A 14,830-nucleotide genomic window follows, 5' to 3' on the forward strand; every position below is an offset into this window, starting at 1 on the left:
ACGAGGAATGGTTGCACAAACTGGACATATCTAGTCTAACAAAGAAAAAGACTATAGTGACTGATAGCAGTCTTCCAATATTTAAGGGATGTCATAAAGAAGAGGAGATGACCTATTCTCCAAAGCACCTGAGGGTAAGACAAGAAGAGAGATCCAACTGTGAACTAAGCAGAAATGTCCTGTCATTGAGCAACTTGTCCAGGCAGCCATCAGAAGTTAGCCCTGACTTGAAGGAAGCAAAAAAAAAAAAAAATAAAATAAAATAATAAATAAATAAAGTAAAATATAATAAAATAAAAATAAAATAGCAAAACTATTTCCACCATACCTATTCAAATAAAAAGTTTTATTTGACTAAAAGTGTACATTGCAAATATTAACCTATCCTCCACAAGCCCACCTAGAGCAGTTGTAGGTCAAGTTTCATTTGCTTCAGGGCTGACTAGCACTACAGTTTAGAATCTGCCATCTGGGTAGAGGTCAACACTGTAACATGGAAATAAAATGTTTGAACTGAGCAGATTGAAACTCTACCATTATTGAAGAGAAGGACGAGGGGTGACATGATAGCAGTGTTCCAATATCTCAGGGGCTGCCACAAAGAAGAGGGAGTCAAGCTATTTTCCAAAGTGCCTGAAGGCAGGACAAGAAGCAATGGATAAATCCTGACTTATCCTAATAATGTGTTTGGATTGAGAATTTGTATCTTTTTGGCACCCACTTGCAATGTATTTTTCTCTTGACAATAAACCACCATGGGTTGATTGGTTGTTGCAACATGCTGTGCATTTTTTACACACAGCAGCAATCCTCGTAGAACCTTGCAAAATTAGTCTATCTCCAAACCTTTCAGAAAGCTTATAGTGGAGGGAGGGAGAAAGAGAGAGAGAGACAGAGAGACTCACTCTATTTTGCAAGAGATGAAAAATTGCTGAACATTTCTGTAAATAAATTGATCTACAGCAAATAAGTAGGATGCAGAGTAAATTAGACATGAGAGTATGATTAAGATGGTAAATAAATAAAACCTAAACACAGCCTATGAAACAATGAGCAAAATACTTCATAGGTGAAACGTATGCCTACGTGCCTGCCTTCCTCTGTAGGAACTATCCAAACCAATTACCGTATGTGGCAAATTCATACTTTCCAAAGTTTTCTAAAGATAAGAGACCAACAGCATAACTCTACGGAGACTCTTATTTCTGGATGTAAGGTAGGAAAAATCACACCAATGGGGGAGAATACCCACATGAAGCTTATTTTATTTAACCTTATAAAATGATTGGCAGTTCCCCACTTTGCTTTTAAATCTACCAAACAGCAAGCAAAGGAAATAACTATCTACATAAGTTGTTCACAGAATATTACAGATTAAATATACAAAAAGGTGATTTTAAAACAGCCAGATTACAGAGAGATAACTTGACTTGAATTAAATATTTAAAGCTTAAATCCTGTACTGTCAATTCCCAGGACAAAATTCTTTCGATTTCAGTTAAGACTTATTTCTGAATCTACTCCATATTATTTAAATTCAATAGACACAACTGATAATGTAAAAAATTATATGAATAATTCTCAGTGATCTGACCTTCTAAAAAACTTCTTGCATGTGACTGGAGAAACTAAGATGCAAAATATTAAGCTATATTGAGAAAAAGAGATATAGAGAAAGGGTCTGATTAGGATGCCTGAAACCACTTCAACCTTTCTATTTGTCAAAACATCTTAATTCTTTTCATTCAAATGGGTTAAATACCTATCCATAAAATTTGTTTATGAAAAACTAGCACATCAAGAATGAAATAATAGGAAACAAAAGAGGGGAAAGTATGGACAAACAAAAATTTGATTAAAGTACCAATGTCGTCATGATCACAGATGACCTTATAACAGTCAGTCACAAGGCAATACTTCTCTCTCCAAGTTGACAGGCCAAAACAGACAGACAATGAAAGCATGATCAGCTGTGGTCTAAGCCCAGGAGGAAGTGGAGAAGAGTTGCTAGCATCAAATCTTAGTTATGTGAGTGCTAAAGTGAGACTCAAGTTTGCCAGTTTGTAAAATGTAAACTTAATATGCTTTATTTTTCACAGAATATTGCTGATAATCTGTAAGAATACAGATAGTAAGCCTTCCCCCATTTTTTAAAAACTTCCTTTCAATATACAACCAGAAAGATTTCCTGAGGCAAGGAAAAAAACCAGACATTTTTGAACCTTAAACGCATCTCCCAAAAACTGCACATAAAACTAGAGGAAAAACCCCCAATATAAATTAATGAGAACCATCCTTAGTCCTCTTGGGAGGGGAATGAATAATAATGATGCAGGCATTCCCTAGAATAAAGTTTATAGTTCACTGGGAATTAATGAGAAGGAGATTTTGGGAAAGGACATTAACATAGAAGCAGACCACCATTTGAAAATATTCTACATTCCTAACTATGTAAATATAAAATATTTTATAGTACTTTACAAAGTAAAAGTGAATAAACAACTCAAGTTTGCAATTATGAGAGTTACATGTTTGCCACTGTCTCCCATTCTCCCATTCTTCTTTTGTTTATATCTAACTGAAGTGAAATCATTAGCCAACAAATCTCCCTGCTGATATTTTACTTTGCTCGCTGTCCCTTGCGGAAAGAAAACTCAAAGGTAGTAATGTAAGTCATCACATATTTTATAAAGAGTCTCCAGCTATTAGCTATTCAAACAGACAGCAAACAATACTGGAAGATATTCACAGTTCTGAATGGAGTTTCTCTTCATTATGAACGATAGCATGAAAAAATACAGCAATGCTAAAATAATATCTGATACAAATACACTGATCTTAACAGTGAGATTGGAAATAAAATAGGTAGCTAATGTTCATGGTGTCAGAAAAAATCTCCCTTTCAGCAAAGTACAGGCTAATACAGACCTGGGCATTTTACAGCCTATGGGCCACATCCGGCCTGCAGATGGTCCCACTCTGGCCCATGGTATTGATGGCAGGGAGTGGGCATCAGCAGTGTCAACTGCAGGGCAGCTTTGGAGTATAGGGCAATGTCAGCATTGGGGTGTCAGTGCAGCATTGGCAGAGGTGGGGCAGCAGCAATCCTCCACAATAGTCCCAGTTTCTCATCTGGCCCTTTCAGAAATTAATTGCCCATCCCTGGGCTAGTTGCTACAAAACTAATAAAGGTAGTCCATGGCATACAACCAGTAGTTTAACAATCATTCAAGGTTATGATGGCACGAAAGGCAGCTTTACAGTCTGTCAAGCACTTCCAGCCATCATAAAACATGACTTTGTGTTTGTGATGTATTTGTGATCTGGGTGCTTGGCAACATGTGCACATGCTCTGCGGTCATGTGATCATCATTTGCAATCTTCTCTGCCAGCTTTCCCAGAAGGACAATGGGGAAGCTGACAGGGAAGGTTGCAATCTGCTGCCACATGCCAAAGAATCCCCTCTCCTCCATGCATGGCAGAGGAAGGGACAGAAATGCTTTGTTGAGCTGCATGATCCCCATCTCTCTAGCTCTGTGCATGAGTTCCCTTCTGTACACATAGGAGAGAGGAACCTGTGCACTGTAGTGGAGAAACAAAGTAGTAATCTTCGTGATCCCTGCCTCATTTCTCCAGCCCAGCACATGAGTTTACTTCCATGCTTAAAGAGGAGCTATCTGCCCCTTTTCAGCAGGCAAATGTTTTGCTCTGTGTGCTCAACAAATGCAACAGGGAGAGCTGGGATTGAACTTACTGAGTGAAGCAGTCACATGGATGTCTTTCTTAATTACTTCACTCAGCAACTGAGTTCCAATTGTAGACATAAATTGAGAGGATAAGTTGTAATGGCTTTTCTCAGCCTGAATATTGTAAGGTGACCTGGAAGCACTTTAGGTTTATCCTTACCTTTTGGTAATCACTTTTAGATTTCAAGGCAGACTCCATTTGTTCTGGGGTGATTGTATAGATGGCAGACCGATATTGTGTCCCAACATCATTTCCCTGCCGCATCCCTAAAAATAAAAATAAAGGAAGGGATAGAATGTTTAGTTACAGAACTCCATTGTAGTTCAATAATAATAACAGTGGAACGCCAGAACTCCAGAGTAATGGATCCTGTAAGATATAAAAATACATGACTTAGAACTTCTTCTAGATTCTTCTAGGTCCCCTCCCCATGGACCCACTTCCTGCTTTGGGCTGAAACCTTGTGACTTCCAGTTGATACTATATCTCCTCCAGGGGTCACCTTATATGGTGTTCACTCATACCTTTTTGTGTGAGAGGGTAGCTCTCATAACCTGTTATGTTCTTCTGGTGATTAAAGGGTAAAAATTCAAAAAGCAAAATAATTTCAATAGTTCAGTCACCTTTCTATGTAACATATAAACATATGACTAGAGCAGGGGTAGGCAACCTCGGCTCTTTTATGACTCATGGACTTCAACTCCCAGAATTCCTGAGTCAGCTATGCTGACTCAGGAATTCTGGGAGTTGAAGTCCATGAGTCATAAAAGAGCCGAGGTTGCCTACCCCTGGACTAGAGTTTTCAGTCCTTTTTTTTTCCTGTGGGAGGCAGATCAATCTCAAAGATAAACAAAATTAAAATTTATTACTAAAACAATAAAGCAAACCTGAAATAAAATCAGTTTTAAATACCTAAAATACAAATGTAAGGTTCTGAAGGAGACAAATTCAGAGCTGATTAGATCATGATTAGCCATTTGGTTAAAATTACAACAGAAAGTGCAATTCTGCAGTCAGATCACAAGCCGATAATCATCAACTTGAAATGTTATTGTTACATGATGATACTATCAAAAGAGATAGTGTTTGGCAGGAAAGCTGGCTCTTGGCCTCTCTATACAGTGGAGGCTGTGTGGCATCTTCCTAGAAGTGGATGCCATTTTGGAGCACCCACAATTCATTCCATCTGCTCCCAAAATGGTATCCACTTCTGGGATGGCCCCACACAGTCTCCACTGGGTAGGAAGATCACATGGTAGAGCAGCTGCTTCCCAAAGACCTACCAAAAAGATAAGTGACTGAGCCATGATGGAAGGGATGGGAAAGTGAGTGTGGAACCAGTATGTTGGGAGGCTCAAGACCTACAGAGACCTACTTACCCCCGTGAGGTGGAGCGAACTGAGAGTGAGTGACTGGCCCAAAGTCATCCAACCAGCTTTCATGCCTAAAGGAAGCCTAGATCTCATAAGTCTTCTGGTTTCTAGAATTTACCACTGCACCAAACTATTACAAGTAACCCGCAACTTATGACCACAATTGAGCCCAAAATTTCTGTTGTTAAGTGAGACATTTGTTAAGTGAGTTTTGCCCCATTTTACAACTTTTCTTACCAGTTAAGTGAATCACTGCAGATGATATGTTAGTAAGTTAGTATAGTTAACCCAATTGCTAAGTGAATCTGGCTTCCGCATTGACTTTGCTTGTTAGAAAGTCGCAAAGGGGGACTTCCGGTGGTGATGCGATGCTGAAGACAGCCATCTCTGGGCTGTCCGCTCCGCAGCTTTGTTGAATCACTGAAAAACAGCGCCGATCAGCTGTTTTGGTGATTCGGAAGCCCCCTCCCCGGGAGAAGAGGAGGGGGTGAGGCCCCAGGTAGGGGTTGAGCTCTCCGGGGCCGCCTGAGCTTTAAGTTTGGGCGGCTGAAGGATTGAGCCCCCCCCCCGAAGCCTGGGTTTGCTCCGGGCTGTGCAGTGTCTCTGCTCTGTGATTTTTGGAGCAGAGCCAAGCGTTAGCAACCACCCCTGCCAGAAGGAAAGACTCTTGAGTATTAAGACGCAGGCAGAGCGGTACAGGAGGTCAAGGTGAAGTGGACTTTTATCTTTACTCTCTAGCTAAACGGATTTTATGGATTAAAAGTGAAAGTGCGCAACAAGTGAAAGTGGGGGAAGATGGCGACGAAAGCCTCTAAAGTTCTTCGGAGTGCGGGGGCTTCCCCGGTGCAACAGACTTCGTTGCAAGCTTTGCTCCCTCCCACACCTGCTCCGGCACTGACTCTTAAAGATTTACAGGATGCCTTTGAAAAGCAAACACAATTAATGTCAGATATGATGGAAAAGCTGGAGGAGAAAATGGAAGAGAAGCTGGAAGAGAAGTTTAGAGCAATGAGGGTAGACATCTTGTCTACAATTTAAAATGTGGTTGTATGTGTGCAAAGCTTGGATGAAAAAGTGGAGGATCTTAGTCAAAAGAACTCTATATTAGAAGTAAAAGTATTAGAGAATGAAAATATAAGGGATAAAATGGAGGGAGACTTGAGTCTGGTCCAGTACCATCAGATGGAGTTTGCTATCAGAATCAGGGGCTTAAAAGAGAATCCTAAAGAAGATTTAAAGCAGCTGATCTCCGAGGCTTTGGAAGTGATACTGGGCCAACCAGCAGCTGAAATTGAGGGAAGTATAGATAAAATCTTTCGTGTGAACTCCTGGATTGCAAGGCAGAGGAAGTTACCTAGAGATGTGGTGGTTTACTTTACAAAGAGAGCAATTAGGGATGAAGTTATTCAAGTTGCTTATGATACTAAGTTTGTGGTTGCTGAGCAAGAAGTTTTGGTTTTAAAAGAGATTCCTCCAAAGATTTTAAGGAGAAGGAAAGATTTTGCCTTCCTAGCACAGGAACTTAAGAAATGTGACATCAAGTTTAGATGGGAGATTTCAGTGGGCATGGTGGTGATGCATGAAGGTAAAAGATACCGTCTGGTTACAGTGACTCAGGCACGTGATTTTTACAGCAAAGTTTTAAAAGCAACCCCTCTATCACTTCTGGAAGCTGTAAAGGGATATGGCGAGGGAAAGCCTCAAGATGCTGATGGAACACAGACAGAGGAGAATGGTGCTGGAGGGGATCAAATTACAGTTTCATCGGCAGCTGCTGGAGAGCAGAGGATGACGCTTTAAGACGAGTGAGACAAGAGCAAGAACAAGATCAGCAGAAAGTTATGGAACCTCCAAAGCGTACTTACAGTGAAGCTGTGGGAGGTGCGCGGCCTAAGGAAGTTACAGGGGCCCTGGCAGACGTGCTCCAGAAGCTTCGGGATGCCAAGAATGGTGACTAAGTTCCTAACCTGGAATGTTAATGGATTAAATTCACCACAGAAGAGAAAGAAAGTTTTTCAATATTTAAAACAATTTAAGACTGACGTTATTTGCTTGCAAGAAACGCATATTAGGGTTATGGACCAAAAGTACTTGTTGAATTCAAGGTTGGGTACGCAATTTATTGCTTCTGCAATGAATAAGAAAAATGGAGTGGTTATTTATGTTAAGAATACTCTGACAGCGGAACTAATTGAAGTAGATAAGCAAGGAAGATATGTTATGATAGATTTGCTGTTAGAAGGCAAAAAACGCTTTTAGTTGGACTGTATGCTCCAAATCAACAACAAGCTGACTTTGATAGCTCACTACATACAAAGATTACCCAGTTGGATTATAAATCTTTTATTTTTATGGGAGATTGGAATGGTGTCTTGGATGTACAGCTGGACAAATCGGGTTTTTTTAAACATGCCCCGAGTCATGCTAGACTGCCTAAATCTTTTTTTGAAATGAAGGATGATCTGGAATTACGAGACATTTGGCGTGAAACGCATTTACATGAAAAGGATTATACTTTTTTTCTGATAGACACCAATCTTTTTCTAGGATTGATTTTATATTACTGACTAATGATTTTTTTTCTAGGATTAAGAAGATAAAGATCTGTGCAAGAACTATATCTGACCATAGTCCAGTCTGGTTAGAGATCAATAAGGACAATAGAGATAGGCGCTCCTGGCGTCTAAATGAGAATTTGTTTAGAAATCAGAGAAATGTGGAAGAATGTAAAAAGCAGATGAAAGACTTTTTTGAAATTAATATGAACAAGGATACTTCTATGGACATGGTTTGGGATGCTAGCAAAGCTTATATGAGAGGGGTGTTAATATATATGAATAATAAATACAGACGTAATATGGAAATTAGGAGGAAAGAACTGGAGAATGAAATTAGGGAAAAAGAAAAGGCCCTAATTTTGAATCCATCGGATGTGAAGATTAAAGAGGTTATTAACTTGTTAAGAGGACAATTTGATAAGTTGATGGCTGATCAGGTGGCAACTAACTTACGGTTTGCTAGGCATAACACTTTTTGCAATGCCAATAAACCAGGTAGGTGGCTAGCCTACAGGTTAAGGAAAAAACAAAGGGCCTCTAACATAGATAAAATTGAATACAAAGGAAAGGTTGTGTTTCAACAGGATCTTATCAAGGAAGCCTTTGTGGATTTTTATTCTAAACTATATGTTAAGGAGAAGATTAATGAAACAGATATTGATGTATATTTGAAGAATGCTAGCATCCTGGTTCTTACACAGGAACAAAAGGAGGAGATTAATCAATTGATAACAGAAGAAGAAATTTTTATAGCAATTAAGGAATTGAAGTTGGATAAAGCGCCAGGTACGGATGGTCTGACGGCGGTCTACTACAAACGTCTACAATTGGAGCTGATAAAGCCATTAAGGGAATTGTTTCAGACAATTCAGAAGGGGGGAAAGGTGCCTCCGTCTTGGAGAACTGCTTTTATTTCTTTGATTCCGAAGGAAGATCAAGATGCTACTCAAGTAAAAAACTACAGACCAATATCACTTTTAAATACAGACTACAAGATATTTGCTAAGGTATTAGCTAATAGATTGATGAGGGTTTTGCAACAGATGATTCATGGGGATCAAACCGGGTTTAATAGTGGTAGACAAATGAAAAATAATGTGAGGCATATAGTTGATGTGGTGGAGTTTTTGGAAAGGAACAACCAGATCCCTGCGGCGCTAATTTTCTTAGATGCTGAAAAAGCTTTTGATCAATTGAATTGGCAATTTTTGATGAAAGTTTTAGATAAAATGAATTTTGGGGATAAATTTTTACAACCAATTAGGGCATTATATCAAAAACAAACTGCCCGAATAATAGTTAACGATAGTCTGACTGAAGTATGCAATATTGAGAAGGGCACAAGACAAGGGTGTCCATTATCACCTTTATTATTTGTTTTAACATTGGAGATATTATTGATAAAAATACGGAATTCAGAAAAAATTAAGGGTATTCAAATTAGAGATCAGGATTATAGATTGAGGGCGTTTGCAGACGATCTGGTTGTTACGGTGACTCAGCCAGAAAGCTCTGTTGTGGACCTGATGGAGATAATAATGCAATATGGGAAGGTTTTTGGATTTAAGGTTAATGTACAAAAAACAAAAATTTTGGCCAAAAATATGACAATACCGCAAAAGGCCCTTTTAGAAGGATTAACTGGATTTGAGATTGTTAAAAGGGTTAAATATTTGGGGGTGTATCTGTCACCCTCAAATGCAAAGTTATATAAAAATAATTATGAAAAGTTATGGGGAAAAATTCAAAAAGAATTGGAGAGTTGGGAAAAATTGCAATTGTCTTTACTGGGAAGAATTGCAGCAGTGAAAATGAATGTCCTGCCTAAATTTTTATTTTTATTCCAAATGAAACAAAAATTTTGGCCAAAAATATGACAATACCGCAAAAGGCCCTTTTAGAAGGATTAACTGGATTTGAGATTGTTAAAAGGGTTAAATATTTGGGGGTGTATCTGTCACCCTCAAATGCAAAGTTATATAAAAATAATTATGAAAAGTTATGGGGAAAAATTCAAAAAGAATTGGAGAGTTGGGAAAAATTGCAATTGTCTTTACTGGGAAGAATTGCAGCAGTGAAAATGAATGTCCTGCCTAAATTTTTATTTTTATTCCAAATGATACCGATTCTTAAAAAAGATTCTAATTTGGAAGAATGGCAACGGGGTATCAATAAATTTGTGTGGGCAGGGAAAAGGCCACGAATTAAACTTAAGATTATGCAGGATACTCGTGAAAGAGGTGGTCTTAAAATGCCTAATTTTAAATTATATTATGAAGCTGCTGCGTTGTCAGGAATAAGTGATTGGATTAATTTGACACAAGGGAGATTATTAAATCTTGAGGGCCACGACTTGTTATTTGGCTGGCATGCATATTTGTTGTATGATAAGAAGGTAGATAATGTATTTAAAGTGCATATTTTAAGACAGGCATTGTTGAGAGTTTGGAAGAAGTATAGACATAAGTTAGACTGCAAGATGCCGTTGTGGGCAATCCCGAAACATGCAATAGAAAACATAAATGTAGGCTTCAAACATGATGTGACTACGTATAAGGAGATCTTAAGTTTGGAAAGGAACGTCTGGTGTTTGAAGCCGTACAATCTCTTACGAGATGAGAAGATTGTTCAAACTTGGTTCCAATATACTCAATTACGTGCCAGGTGGAAAGAAGACCAGAAAATTGGTTTCTCGATGACTGATGAAAATTTGATAAAGCAAATTAGAAATCAGGGTCCAGCACATATTAAACGGATTTATCTTGCATTGATAGATATTGACTCAGAAACAGAACTTGTTAAAGACTGTATGATAAAATGGGCCCAGAATATCCAAGAAGTTATTACAATGGATATTTGGGAAAAGATCTGGGTGAGGAACGTAAAATTCACGCAAGCCCAAAACCTAAGAGAGAACTTTTATAAAATGTTTTATAGATGGCATTTAGATCCTAAAAAGCTTGCAAGTATGTATCCGAATTATCAACCTAAATGTTGGAGATGTGGTGGTGAAGATGCAACGGATTTTCATATATGGTGGACCTGCAAAAAGGTTAAGGCTTTTTGGATAAAAATTTGGGGAGGAACTGCCGACTATAGAAGAATGGACTCTAAAGGTTTCTGACCTGGCGGAAATGGCAAAGATTTCGGCTTACTTGAAAGATCATTCGCAAGAACGTTATACTATGGAGTGGAAAAAGTGGATTGATTATATTCAGAACAAATATGGGACTAAAAAGTTTCATTTAGCATTTGAATAAGTTTCCTTTTCTTTTTTCTTTTTTTTTCTTTTTATAGGTAACATTAGTATTGCTTGTAGCCATTTTATATGAGCTAGAGGGCGATAGAGTTAATAGTTTATTGTTTTTAGCATATGGATGTTTATGATTGTTCTTTGTTTTTATACCTTGTACTTAGCTCTGGGAAGTCGGGGGGGGGAGGGGGAATGGGGGGGAGGGATAGGGAGTGTTAGGTAGGGGTGGGGGGAGGGGGGGATTGTTAAAGATAAAATGTACTGTAAAACTTTTCAATAAAAAAAAGAAAGTCGCAAAAGGTGATCACATGACCCTGGGACACTACAACCATCATAAATATAAACCTGTTGCCAAGCATCTTAATTTTGATCACATGATCATAGGGATGCTGCAAAGGTCATAACTATGAAAAACAGTCATAGGTCACATTTTTCAGTGCCATTGTAACTTTGAACAGTCAGTACACGATCTGTTGTAAGTCAAGGACTACCTGTATATATAATAATCTTAAATCTAACACTCTTCAATACATGAAATACAAAAATGGATTTATTTTCCTAGAGCACAGAACACAAGATAATGCATGATTAGGCTGATTCCCCAAAATTCCTTGTAAGAACAGTAACATTTTTCAGAGAAATGATGGACATCCTTTCATTGGATGTGTTTAACTGCAGGCCAGATGGCCATCAGGTATTAATCTAAGAAGGGGATTGGACTTGATGGCCTCAGAGGACACTTCAACTTTATGACTCTATGATATATGAACTGCCATAAAAAGATAATGGTGGAACTATAGTCCGGTGATAATTTCCTTGAGTCCTAACTTTCTTTTTTAAACACAAAATAATATAAACGTATCATAAGAAAGAAACAAAAGAAAGGGAGACCAACTATAAAGATTAGCTATCAAATTAGATTAGCTAGCAAATAGTACAAACTGATGTTTTATTTTTCACCAATTTATTAAAAATATTTCTGTAGTGCCTTTTGATCTTATAAGTCAGGGCTTTTCAACTTTTTCACCCATTGTACCACTTTTAGGATATGGCAACATCCGAGTACCACCAGTTGCCTAGCAAGGTGTCAAAAATTTGATGATGAAAAAGTGATGAAGTACAGGTAGTCCTCGACTTACAACAGTTCGCTTAGTGACTGTTCGAACTTACAATGGCATTGAAAAAAGTGCCCCCCAAGCCACAGCTGAGCAAGACACCTGCCTGCCTGCCCAGCGGTGCTCTTCCTCCTGTCTGAGGTTTTCATTATTGTGAGCATTTCTGTTGAGGATTGGCAGCTTGGGTGGGGTGGGGGTGTGTTTGGTTTTTATCCCCCCCCCATCTGCTGGGTGGTTGGAGCAGGTTTTGGTCACTTCACATGACCCTGGGACATTGTGACCATCATAAATATGAATCAGTTGCCAAGCATCTGAATGTAAATCACAAGACCCTGGAGATGCTGCAACATTCCAGCTGATTGGCGCTTCTTCTGGGCTCAGCAGAAGCGCCAGGATCAGCGCCAAGCTCCAGTTGGAGCCTGTGCTGATCCTGGTGCTTCCACTCAGCCCTGTCAGCCCCGAAGAAGCGCTGATCCTGGCGCTTCTGCTGAGCCTTGACAGCCCTGCAGCTCCAGCCGTGTCTCACTTAGGCTTGTGCGGTGCTGCCACCGGTTCAGTTCATTCCCCTCCCCCGCTACCACTTTTCTAGGATGGTCGCATACCACCTGCCAGGTGCCAATGTACACAGGTGGTACCCGTACCACTGGTTGAAAAGCCCTGTTATAAGTGACCACAAAATGCAAGTAGCCCTTGACTTACAACCACAGTTGAACCCAAAATGTCTGTTGCTAACCAAGACATTTGTTAAGTGAGTTTTTTTATGACCTTTATTATCACAGTTGCTAAGTGAATCATTGCAATTGTTAAGTTAGTAACACGGTTGTTAAGTGAATCTGGCTTCCCCATTGACTTTGCTTGTCAGAAGGTTACAAAAGGTGATCACATGACCTTGGGACAGAGCAACAGTCATAAATATGAACCAGTTGCCAAGCATCTGAATTTTGATCACATGATCATGAGGATGCTGCAAAAGTTGTAATTGTGAAAAATGATCATGTCACATTTTTAGTGCCACTGTAACTTTGAACAGTCACTAAATGAACTGTTGTAAGTTGAGGACTACCTGTAATAGGGTATCGTCAGCATACAGATACATTAGTATACTGCAAAGACACATGAAGAGCAGGTGACAGTCTTGGCTAGGATTGCCTTTGAACAGTTTCAGGTTGTGCATCAGTTGCTGGATTAGGGGTTTCTGCTCACGGTCACACAAGTCCAGTCACCTCTAGGCGGACTACTGTATTGTAATCTGCTCTATATGGGTTACCCTTGAAGAGTATCTGGAACTTCAGCTGGTACAAAATGCAATAGCACATGCAGTTATCTGTACCCCTAGAATGGCACATGGCTAGTTTGCTTCCAGGTCCAATTCAAGGTGTTTGACCTTTAAAGTCCTTCTTTTGACCTTTAAAGTCCTTCATAGCATGGGACAGATTATTTAACGAACTACCTGTTCCAGATTACTTCTACCTGTTCCATCAGGTTTAGCAGAACCTAGAATCATAGGGATAAACTTCAGATCCTCTCTGCTAATGACCTATATTTTGTGGGACCAAAAGAGGGGCCTTTTCTGCAATTGTGCTTGCACTGTGGAACATCATTCCTCCCACTCCTGAGGTGAGACCTACCCTTCTTTTCAGAAGTCCCTTAAAACTTGATTATATAATAGGTTTGGGGGTCTTGTGGAAATGAGGATTATAGAGGTGGCTTCATTGTGTATAACATCTATATTCTTTTTACCTTTTTAAAGCTTTTTTTAAATAATGGTAATATTTACATTTTAATTTTAAAGTGGTTTTGTAATTATTGTTTTTATGTTTTATCATACATAATCAAATTCTATAAGACGGGTGACCCTGGGACACTGCAATAAACATGAGTCAGTTGCCAAGCATCTGAATTTTTATCTCATGATCATGGGGACGCTGCAACTGGAAGTGGTGCCATAGAAAATCCTGCCAAATGTGAAGATGCCAAAGGAGTACTGCTAGTGAAGTTCAAGGAGTGTAGTTCGACCATCAATTCAGAAGTCTACTGTGAAACATTACAAAAACTCTGATGAGCCATCCGTAACAAGCGTTGTGGCATGCTGACTTCCAGTGTGGTGTTGGTTCACGATAATCCTCGCCCCCACACCGCTAGATGCACCCAAGAACCTTTGAAGCAATTCCGTTGGTATATTTTTGATTACCCCCCTATAGCCCAGATTTGGCACCAACCGACTACTACTAAGGAATTTCAAACCTTGTAAGACATTATGACAAGTGCCTCAATTTGAATAGTGATTATGTCAAAAATAATGTAATGTTGTAGTTTTCTAATGTATATAATAACATTTCTGTATTTGCGAGTGTCTGTCATTGATAACCAAACAGAGGTTTATTTCCAAATTGCTCTCATATGTCAAAATTGAACAGCCATCTCTCAACAGAGGAGGGATATGACATCATTTACCTCCAATCTACAGCACAGTCCTTTCAGCAGTTACAAGAAGGCTCCACACCCTTTTGCACTACTCAGGTGACCCTGAGGACACAGATAAACCTCCAAGTGGCCTCAATGACTCTCCAAAAGAATGCAAAAGGCCAGCTGTCTGCAAGGAATATAACTCTTTCCATTTCCCACCATCCAGTCAGAGCTGAAGAAGCTTCCTTGGATAAGAAGAGAAACATCTTTGAAGAAAAACAAGAAACTCCAGTTGCCTCTTGAAAAAGCACCTTTGGGACAACCATGACCTAGATGACTGAGACTCTTCATAGACATTAAGGAGTTGACAGTATCAGT

The 14,830-nt window shown here is 39.2% G+C and overlaps 1 protein-coding gene across 1 annotated transcript in view; it reads right to left on the minus strand.

The window, feature by feature from the left end:
* MSRA (methionine sulfoxide reductase A) overlaps positions 1–14,830 on the minus strand; it is a 228,109-nt gene that overhangs the window by 76,694 nt on the left and 136,585 nt on the right. The window contains exon 5 of the mRNA XM_081339974.1: positions 3,907–4,013. Within this exon, the coding sequence (XP_081196100.1) occupies positions 3,907–4,013 (107 nt within the window). The remainder of the gene's footprint in view (positions 1–3,906; positions 4,014–14,830) is intronic.

This window comes from Vipera berus, assembly GCF_964194415.1.
Source record: "Vipera berus genome assembly, chromosome: 1".
Lineage (NCBI taxonomy): Eukaryota > Metazoa > Chordata > Lepidosauria > Squamata > Viperidae > Vipera > Vipera berus.